Source organism: Pomacea canaliculata, linkage group LG6, assembly GCF_003073045.1.
Source record: "Pomacea canaliculata isolate SZHN2017 linkage group LG6, ASM307304v1, whole genome shotgun sequence".
NCBI lineage: Eukaryota > Metazoa > Mollusca > Gastropoda > Architaenioglossa > Ampullariidae > Pomacea > Pomacea canaliculata.
This window is the reverse complement of record NC_037595.1, coordinates 4,540,835-4,552,242: the sequence shown is the minus strand read 5'-3', so window position 1 is coordinate 4,552,242 and position 11,408 is coordinate 4,540,835. Positions and strand designations below refer to the sequence as shown.

General features: G+C 41.1%; 1 protein-coding gene across 1 annotated transcript in view; it reads right to left on the bottom strand.

Annotated features, from left to right (window-relative positions):
* The window catches only part of LOC112565533 (F-actin-monooxygenase MICAL3-like), a 31,294-nt gene that overhangs the window by 16,129 nt on the left and 3,757 nt on the right, over positions 1-11,408 (bottom strand). The window contains 7 exon segments of the mRNA XM_025241001.1: positions 203-460; positions 664-919; positions 1,377-1,479; positions 1,819-1,926; positions 2,123-2,164; positions 2,167-2,329; positions 3,738-4,067. Coding sequence (XP_025096786.1) covers positions 203-460; positions 664-919; positions 1,377-1,479; positions 1,819-1,926; positions 2,123-2,164; positions 2,167-2,329; positions 3,738-4,025 — 1,218 coding nt within the window. The 5' untranslated portion in view covers positions 4,026-4,067.

The window sequence follows — 11,408 nt, the reverse complement described above, 5'->3', positions numbered from 1 at the left end:
AAAAATGGGAATCTTTTTTATGAGTTGACAGCCTGAGTAACACTCTTGTGAGGCTTTAATGTTATTCTTTATTCAGATTGTCAAAGGTTTTTGTGATACACCGTAATGTTTAACATTCAATACTCTGATTTTTGCTCACCACAATAAATGTACCATAATATGCTTCTTTTAAGTAAAGACAGGCATATTTGCTACTACACACCTCCAACAGGCTATCTCCCACTAAGCCCATCAGCAGCTTGTGGCCATGTTTCTCCATCACTCGAGAAGCATTTTCCGCAGCAAACATGGATGTAAAATCGAACATAGCAACATCAGCCTGGCCATAGTGGTTGACAGCATAGTCCAGTGCAGGCAGCTGGTAATTAGTTGAAAAATCTGCAGCTTCTCTGGCATAATCCATTAAGGCTTCCTGGTTTACATTGCTTCTGTCAAGAAGAGCAATTGTGTCTCCATGATCCTAAAAGAAAAGTAAAGAGATCAGGAACAAAATAAATTTGTATCGTAAGAAATTTGACTGGTTGTAGAAAACGTAGAAACTTCCCTGAATCGGCCCTACAACAAAGGGTGACCAGGGCACCCCACATGTAGGAAGAGGCAACAGCATCAAACAAATAGAAACTAGACTGCAGTTCTACCATAAGCTTTTCCTGAACTTCTCACCTGAATCAGAACACCCTTGTCCAGCAGGCTTTGCTTCTTGGCAGTCATCACAAAGTAGTGAGTGTCGTCCTTGTAGTAGACAATATTCTCCAGGTCTATTCCTGTCTTCTCTTTTAGATCCAAGAAAAATTTCTGATTAAAAATAAAGGCCACCCCAGAGATCTCTTCCACCCGTGCCTCTGCATTTGTGTTACGGTTGATAAAGTTGGCTGTGACAGCGATAGCCAATTTGCCACGGAATTCTTTTCGCTTGAAAGCCTGTAAACAAACGAGTAAGGAACTAAAACCATACTAAAGAAAAAAAAAAAGCTCAGAAATAAGTTACATATGTATGCATACATGTGTGTGCATAGGATTGTGTCTATGCACACAGCCATGCACATTTTAGGGGATTTTTTCCTGCATAGAGAAGATTCATAACTATTTAATGTCACTTGAAGAACATATTTATTTCCAGCCTCAAAACCCTGAACAGCCCTTTTCTTGCACTAAAGTCCTTTCTATTCTGTGTACATTTACAGTTTAGAGCCAATCAGCCAGGCATTTATAGAGATTAGAGCTGGCTAAATATTCTGGACTGCAAGAGAACCTCTCCTCTAAAGTAAATAAGATACAGAATGATCATATCTGTGAACAGTTATTTAAGCCATAATAACAAAATTACCAAATTCTGTGCAAGTCAAGGGAAAGGAAAGAAGCGTGAACAAAGCCCACCTGAAAGTGTGTTACGTTTCCCATCTGCCCCAATGAGGACATCAAACTGATACTCTGATAACGGGTGGTCCTCTGGTGTGCACTTACACCTCCATCCCATATCTGCATACAAATAAAAGTATGTAACAAAAAGTTTCCTTGCTTTATGTTAGTAAAATAAAAGACAAAATAACTGTTTTGAATTCATAATCTTATAAAAGGAATGATTAACATTCCTTCTCCATATATCAACCCAGGATTTTCTCTCAGAAAACACTTCATTCCTAAGTTTTAAAGGAGGACAACTTCATAAGGCCAAAAAGTCTCCTTTAATGTGTGTTCATGCACAAACACAAAAAGTATGCAGACCCGTGCACACTAATGTATGTGTAGACAGAAAAAACAATGACAGCATTATCATCAATTTAACAATAGCCTGTCCATGAAAAATTGTAACCTTACTTCCATCTTCTGAAGGTTCTATTAGACCATCAAAGGAAACGTTGACATGAACCTCAACTCCAACCAGAAGAGCCACTTTGAGCAGAATACACTGCAGCTGTCGTATACCTGCACATAAAAAGCAGAGAGCTGCATGTATCTTTCAAAATAGCAGCAAGGTATCAACAAGAGTTCAAACCCATCTCACAAACATATGTTCACACACATTTGCACACGTATAAGTGTTGCATGTATTTTCGCCCTCTCTCTCCCCCTCACATACAAACACAAATAAACAGTCTTGAAGATGTGTAAGCACCCTTACTTATGTGGTCAATGGAACCAGCACAGAACTTTCCGCAAAAAGTTTAGCTCCAAGGTTTTTGAGGTCAGTGATGAGGTAAGGCCACAGATGCAGTACATTGTTGCGGGAGAATCTGTCACGTTTTTCTACAATCACAGCCCGTGCTCCAAGAAAAGCACATTCAATTGCTGTCCGAAGACCACAAGGACCAGAACCAATGATGAGAACCTGAAATGATTACCACCAGCGGCTTGTACTTACAGCAAATGTGACAGCAGTTTTATTAACACACAGTCTCAAACGGTCAGTCTCATTTTCTATGGCATCACTAAACAGGCTTGGCCAATGCCTCATAAGCATATGTACAGAGTTCTTGCAAATGACTGTGGCCTTTATTGGCATAAATAGTTATAATTTTGGTAAATCTATATGTGCTTTAAAAAACCTTTACAATGCATTTTTGTAATGAACTAATGAAAACACTACTTTTTTAATTATTATCTTAATATTTTAGAGTAGTCTTTAATACTAGTGAACAGATAATAATCACTGAATGATGTATTTAAAACCCACATTTAATAACAGAAGAACTTATGAATTAAAAAAAAAAAACACCCCTTGGTTTGGTTTATTAGTAGATGACAGCTTAAGAAAAATAGCATTACAAAGTTAGTGGAAAATCAGAGTATTCCATATTCTATAGAAAGGGTTTTAAAAACATCTCAGCAAAGGAACAAACAAACCAAAAAGATAAAAACAGAAAACCACAAAAAGCAAAAAAGAACCTTTAACCTATAGTTTAACTTTGACTTGGAAAAGTCACACCCTTTGTCATTTAATCTCTTTCAAAGTGAGCAAAAGCCTGTTCCCAAGAACTCATTTGCAAAGATCAAACAATGCCTCCCCACTTGTCAAACTGTCAAAGCAATTTCCCTTCTAAACTCAAAGCATCACAAGAGAGCCAGCAGACTTATGGGGTCTTTTTTTTCTCAAGCAAAAATACAAGGGAAAAATTATTAAATTTCGTAAATAACAATCTCACTGTAAGGTAACATTAAATATATAGGCTTATAAAAAAAATATAATTTTAAAAACACTCAAGCTACTGCATATTTTGAAGGCTCAGAATGAATTCTACCTCGTAAAGGCAGAAAGACTTGTTGAGCACATCAACATTTTAAAATGTCCATAAACACATTTCTTGTCTCGTGTACTGTGTCACTGTGAGTTTAGCTTGAACCATTAGTAAACATCTCAATAGCTGAGATAACAGTCTTCTGATTCCGTACATGTGGTTTGACACTATGATCTGCATTTCACAGTTAGACCTGCTACTTTGAGCACATGGATGACAATCTGAAGCTCAGAGGTGACTATCTGGACTTGTATAACATATGCTTGTCAAAATACTTTATGAGAAAAGCATGTAATTTACTACACAGAATAAGCTGACAGGAATTACATAATGTCCAGGCACTGAGCATAGTCTATGCTACTTCCACACAGGGTAGCTTTCAAAGGTGAATGCTTGCAGGGGCAACCTGCATTCCTTCTGTGTTCTGGTTTTTCATGATCACACTGAAGTTAGTGCTAATATTTGAAACTGAATTATTTTGCTAGCAGCATTTCTGCTCACCTTAGTGTCTGCACAGGCCCTTCCATGGCCATAGTCTCGGTGTGAGGCTCGTTTGTCAAGTTTAGCCCACAGTGCTTGTGCCTTCCAGGAGTTGCGAAGTTGCTCCTTGAGGCGGGTGTAAAAGTTGCGATGGTCAGCATGGCGTAGGCCAGTGACGTCCAGAAGTTGATGGAAACTGGATAAAATACTCTTGCAAGTTAGAGCAGTGAAAAACTGGTCAAAGGCCTGCTCCACGTCCAAGGTATGATCATCCTTGATCTGACCATTCATGTCACCAGTCTTCAACATGACACCCCTGCTGCAGTTTCCTGACCTGCAGGAACCTACTGGCTGAAAAATATCAATGCAGGAAAACCCTTGTCAAAAGAAGCAAACTTGAAAGCAGACTCAAAAGAAGCCACTAATTTACCTCTGATCTTGTAATATTTTTAAAATTTAAACCCTACATGAACAATCCTATTTAACAATAAAACGACTTCAGCACAACAGAAACTAAAAAGTGTATTCAACTTTGGATTAAGAAGACAATTTAAATCTATTATTCAAGAAAACCTGTCTGTATACCACTTTCCTCTAGGTACTGACATTAAAATCACAAAATTCTTTTGGTTTGTAAATTAATTCCCTTTATTTTAATTTTGATGTTTTCTCTGAAATGGACTTTTAAACCCTTGTTGTTGCTTCCACAAAAGCTGTGCAACCCCTTCATCTCAGAAGTGGCTCTTATCTGGTTAAACAAGGTGTGCCCTCATACAGAAAAAAACACCTGGCAGGACAGTATTAAATGACTTAGTATTAATATTATTTCTTTAGGAGAACAGTTATTTAAATCACAATATTTTCCAAGACAATAAAAATCTCATGCTTCCAGGATAAATATTTTCATGAATATGGCCCACAGACAATTTTTTTTTTAATGTTACAGTGCAAATGTCTAAGCAATCTTCCCTCCAGCAAAGAAACCAGTTTCTAAAACACAAAGGTAACTAGATAAATAATTTAAATAATCTAAAATGTCTGTTTCTAAGTAACAATGGTCATATGCAGTTTTAAAATTGTAGTTAAAACATAAACTGAACTGATGAAATTTAACATCTTGAAAAATCACGCTTAATTTTGCGTGTGTCAGAGAGAGGGAGAGAGAGAGAGACTGAGACTTCATAAGAATCTGGAGAAGGTGGGGATGTTTCGAACGCTGAACTGAAAAACAAAAAGATGATAAAACTATCACACTCTGACATTATCAGCTGTCACCAATCCCCTTTGTCATCGTCCTCCAACTCCGTTATCACAGTCAAACTTTGAGAGGTTTGATAAAATGGCAAGCTGTGAACCCAGTGTTCAGGCTGTCTGGTGTTTGGGAAGTACACATGCGCTGAGCGTGACGAAAGACGTAGAGCAGCTGCGGGTCTGTAAACACCGGACTACCAACGTGTACTCTGTCTTCCCGCGGTCAAAGCGGAATCCAGGAGATGTCTCTCCAGCGGCAAGCCAGACAGGACCACATTCCTATGCCAACGCAAAGTGGTCAACAGACAGCTGACCCTACCACCTTCGGTGACGAGATGGACGACCGTCACAGAGTTTTCTATTTTATAAGTTATAGAGCCTTTTTAACAGGACAAAGATATGGACGAAGATTTAACCAAGTTTGGGGAAGGATTTTTTTAAAACGTCTTTTAATATAACAACTCTGCCATACTTGGTCAAACGTTCGTCCATCTACGTTCAGTTAAGAACGACCCTTTGTGTAAAACTTGATTCAAAATCATTATCAGCAAAAAAAAAAAAAAGAAGAAAAACCTAGTGAGGAAAATGATAACAAATCTTTTGCAGTCTCTTCACAGTGCCAGATCACCGCATTCATGAAAAATATTCTTTCTCTGGGTGACAAAGGCTTCTTTTTCCCACCCATCAATGGCCTACACATCCTCCCCCTCATGATGAGAGAGAGAGCAACAGAAAAAAATGAAGACAACTGTTTAAATTTCAGTCAACCGTCAAAGCAAGTAGTTTTTTTTTTTTTGGTCTTCTTAAAGAAAACGTCAATGCAAGCTCCCACTGGACTGACGCACACACACAACTTGTTTTCTCACGTGCCGCCCAGCAGGTTCTGATGCTGCAGCCTCTATGGTTGTCTTGCCAATATCCACAAAGAAAAAGAACAATGTAGAGGCGCCTTGTCACGCCTATTTCCGTCTGAACAGTGCAGTCTTGTACCCAGAATACTTCAAAAATTACGATAAGGTATTTTAGGAACTAGAAAACAACTTAAAGGTACAGTAAAGGCTGTGACGGCGGTAATAAGGCTGTGGAGTGCTGTGTGACGTCAGCGAGGGACAGGAAGTGTCAGTCATTGTTAGGATTTGAACTCTGTGGTGTGTCGTCAGTTGGATTAGTGATATATATTAGTGATAACAATCAAGATGGCTATGAGCAATATCCAACTAAATCATTGCATCAGCTCACACTGGGATCGAGTTAACTTCATTAGAGGACGAAAGACACAAGAGTCCCGTGTAACTTCTCTTATTAAACACACATCCTTAAAAGAAAAAAAATTGTTTTCCCCCATGAACAGACACAAAATAGACGAGACTCAAACTGATCCTACTCTTTACGAGATTCTAAGCAGTTTTATTTTGCCTTTATAATCCCTTTAAAGAGAGCCGGTAAACCCTGGCCAGATGATTGTAATCTAATCTTTTAAAATTACAAACCAAAGAAACAACCATACATTCCTCTGCATGCACAAAGAAACAAAAAGAAAGAAGAAATGGATGAAATCTGTCTCAATAAAAGTTTCTTTGAAACCTGCCCCACCAAAGTCCGCTGTAACAAGCTGAACGTAACATTGTAGGTGGGTCTAGTGTATAACAGGCGTGGTCGGAATGCGAGAATAAATGTGCTGCTGGTAAGAACAGTTAACAGTTCCAAGGTTTCCAAAACTGGGCGGACTGAACCCAGCAGCAGAAACGGCACCATCCGCATCTAGCTGCACAGACCTAAGTAGCGCCCGGAACTGCCCCGCCTGCCGAAAGGCCTGTTGCAGGTGTGTGCGACACTAGGAATCATGGCGTCACCCAAAACAATCCCGACCTCCACACCCTATGCTGTCCACGTCTGTTTTTGTACGGGGGAAGTTGAGGAGAGCGGGGACGGGGCATGATGGAGGGGTTGTCACTGATTCGCACATCAGCAATTGTTTCAACTAAGAACGAAGACGATTATGTAGGCAACAAAATTATGCAAAAATTATGCAAATAAAGGTTGTTATTAACAGTAATTTTTTTAAAAGAAATACCTACAAAAAAGAATTCTTAATTTACATAATTTACAATTATGAAAGTTCTAAAGGCGCAAGACGGGAGAGCTCACTGAGGGGCCTACGAGCGCCACATATTTCCATCGTTATGCACGAGCATATAACTATACAACCTTATGCAATAATGTCCCTCCTGTCTTTTCTGAAGTATATGATCGTAAGAAAATCTCCCCCATTTTACCTCTTTGTAAATGCCACTTAGTCCTCCATCAGGATGAGGTATGTGTGTACTCATGATTATTGCTGCTATTATTTTCAATGTATTATCACTGCACAACTACAGACAGAAAATTGTGCATTAGGGGAAAAAGGCTGCTATATACTTTATCTCCTCTGCGAACTTTTCAATTATAAACACATATTTTACAGATTACCAACAGATGTTTTGCAATGTACCAGAGCACACACAGTTTTCGCGCACCTAACTACGAAAAGGGGATTGAGGTGACTCAGAGGACACCAGTGCCAGGAAGGCTGGGATTGTACACGTTGCAAAAGTGTGGTGAAACCTCAGCTTCACCAAATTGTGCCGCTCACTTTTAAATAGCTAATTTTGTACCGCCCGCGAGTTATGTTATAAATATCAAAATGACCCTTGGAGGAAAAAGGTTTCCCATCACTGTCTTAACAACACTGCTCGTCTAGTGATTAAAAAAATGACTTTGTACAGACAGTGCGCCGATTACTTTACGATCACTGCTTTCCTCCTATGCCACTAGGAGCGGCTGATGCTGAAACTTGCATTCAGAGGTTAATTTTTTTTTCTTGGAGACGTCGTGAGTCATGACCCAACCTGCCAAAGGTACTTCGTGGGAACACTGTTCTCCGTGCTGCAGGCGATGTTTCCTAGCATCTGCAGGCAGCCCGTATTACACACCGTTGCAATGTATTTACTGCCAAATTGACATTCCCTCAAAGGTGTGACCAGCGTTCAGGAAGAAATCTTACAGCTCCTTGAAAAGAATAATAAACAGGAAAAAGACGCAACATTTTGTTTTCAAGTGGATATAGTCTTCCCTGCACCGAAATTGCGCAATCAGTATTGATAAAAAAAACCAAAAAAACAAAAACAAAACAAAAAACAACAGCATGCTAGCACCAGACAGAGACAGGGGTGTGGACTGAAAAAGAGAGGAAAAGGAATGGGAGAGTTACGATTTGACACGAAAGTCCTAACCCTCCCTCCTCTACTACCTGCTACGATTTCAAACAATGTTAACTTGACTCTAGCGCGAAGATTTACATAAAATACCATTTCCTTTGCTTCACTGTCTCAATCAATTTTGATAACACGGGACATACATACGTTCCCTTCTGGTACTTATTATCTCCGAAATGTGCAAAAGCTTAAAAAAGAAAAGAAAAGAAAAAAAAAACCACCAAACAAACAAACGAAACGGAGGACACGGCCGACATTCCCTAGATTTTGCGGAATCAATGTAATTACTTTCTCAAGAGGAAACACGTCTGTCTCATGATACCCTGATTATAACGAGTACCGACAACGGCGCAGGCGGCCAATTGCAAGACTATAAAAAAGCACTTGAAACTCCTGGTATGCGCATATAAGCAATGTGAAGAAATAATAATGTTAAAAAAAAAAAAAAGAAAATGGTTGGGGGTGGGTGGCGGAAACGAAAGAAAAAGGGTATTTTCTCGCGTTTCAAGTAAGAATAAAAATATAAATCACCCATGTCCTGCTATATTAAAATTTCCATTGGTGGGGAATGCTGCAAACACAGAATGTTAAGACGACTTCTGCAAATTCATAACCCATACTGCAAAAGAGAATTTGGAAAAGGCAGTTTCTGAAGGACAGGTAACACTTTTCCATTGCCTAGACTGCAGATTGGTTTGGTTGAGTTTTTCGCCGAACCAGCAACTAAGGCTATATCACGGCGTAGACTGCAGCTAAACAAAAGATTAAAATTTGGAGACGACTGCAGCCTCTTGACAAAGGAGCGAGGTGATGAGGGTTTAAGTGTGGGCCTGCGTGGCTATCCATGAACGTGTATGAACGCGCACCTCGTTCCCTCACATATCTGGGTTGTTGTGCGTTGAAGACATTGCCAATGGGTTTCTGGGATCAAAGCTCCAAGAAGATGGATGTACGTGGCCGAATCATGCCATACTGAACGCTGAGGTCGACGGTAGGAACTTTTACTCAACTAACAAACAGGAAACGTTGACAGTGCTATCGCTTGATCAACCCGAGATATTGGAGTCATCGACAGTTCTCAACCCACTGTCCTTTTCTTGGATCAACCTTAAACCCCAAACGGGCAAACACAGCCTCTACGAAGACCTTGTTAACATGACACCTAATGCCGACTATGCGACTGTAGTAAATGTTTCACAAGACCGACATACAAGATTTGCCAAAGATGTTCCTATGCTCAACACGCTTACGGTCCGTTAGGATGGCCCTTCAGTCTCTGCCTGTTAGAAACCTAGAGGGCAGCCACAAGAAAGGAAGACCTGGGGATTACAGACTTTGAGATGCGAAAAATCCCAAGGAGACCGAAAATACTCAAGAAGATACTTTTTGCACACCACATGATCTTAAGCAGATACGCGGAGTTCCAAGTGGGTGTGTGAATGGCAGTCTGCCTGAAGGCACGACGGACAGGGGAAGCAATTGATCTGAATGCTGGCAAGTTCACAGGGCAACCCACTGGCTTCGCGACATAAACTGAAAGGTCTCCCGAGTACGCATGAGGTGGGCTGACCTACTATAGCTTGCAATTACTGATATCTGGAGATGTGCCCATACTACTTCAGAGTGTCTCTTCTCACTGTAGACAGGTCTTCCTAGGGCCCAATTGTAGGTTTAATTATGTCGATGCCTTTGTAGGAGATATGAAGGACCCACCTGTATCTTTTCATCTCCGTGAACTATATCTTGCTGTCAGGTGAGTTCTCTGTCTTTATTATATTACGGTGGTGGTGGTGGGGTGGTGGTGGTAAAGATCGTAACTGCAACTCTGGGACTAGATGCTACAACAGCAATCAGCTGCCAAACAATCCCAGACGTTAATGCAGAAACTTCCATGGCAAATGGGACGGAATAAATAATCGTGAGCAAATCATACCACCTCGCCCCCAGCCCATCTGCAGTCAGGGAAACATCGCCAGGTTCAATAACAGTGTCGCACGGTGTGCACGACGTGCACCGTTATCATGCATGCCCTCGATATCGCGCAGCAGGGCCAATGTGATTGAAAAGGTTTGTTGTTTGTGTTTACAGACTCGTATCACAGCGGGAGGTAGTTATGAAGCGAGGGCAAATCTTTGCTCTGGGGGAAACATGGGGACTAGCGTCGTATTTCCAGAATTATAAAGCGGTGTCCAGACCCCGTGGATGTCGTTTTACCTCATGGGTAGTTATACAGCGGCGACCTGGGGTAAAATAATACGAAGTAGTGCTCTCGAGGTCTGGACTTCTGAACCAAGACACTTTTTCTTGAGCTCCCTATTTCGCCTTGGGGAAGACTTACTTTCGCTTCATAACTACGGCACGTGTTCACTACTGTCCTTCATCTCCCCTTAGAGTATCATGGCTGGGACATGAGCAGCTGCCAGTGGAGACATCTCGTCAGGGAGGTATGGGCATGCACCCAATCTGTTTCAGGATCACCTCACGTTTCCTAACACAGCCAAACGCCGCTAGTATTATGGTAGTCCCATAAGATTATACTGGAGCTGAAAATTATTATATAGTCGCAGCCGCCGTTGCCCACACAACTGTGTACAGTATATAACCGATTACGATACTCCACTACGACATAATCCACTAAGAACGCATTTCTCTGAATGAATGGCGTCGTTAAGATTAGACTAGCGCTGAACTTCCATCCACACTTCCCCGCTCCCCAAGCTCAACAGGTAAACATCGGAGAAACTACCCACAGCTGAAGAGCACCTCGCAGTCGCCGTCGCTTTGAATGGCCTCGGCTGTGTAGGCCGCGAACTGATCGAGCAGCTGCAGCAGCAAATCGAACTATTTATCGGTACGTAATATGTGGCGACTGGTGCAGCCCGCTTATCTTAAAGTGCACGCGCCAAGAAGGGTGCAGAGACCAACGTCTAGGGCTGACTTGTGTCACAACAAGCTGGCGCAGTGACTGACACGGTCATCTGCACCTTCACACTACATCCACGTAATGCACTGATGCCGTGTCATGACTACGCCTTTCGTTCTGTCTACTGTGTCGCCCAGAATATAAAGATCGCACAATCAGAAAAGACCTAAGAAAATTTGCATTAGAGGCGCACGCGCGCACATACACACCATCTACTACCAGCGATATATTTTAGGGAAGGAGGAAGGGTAGTTTTACGCAAGG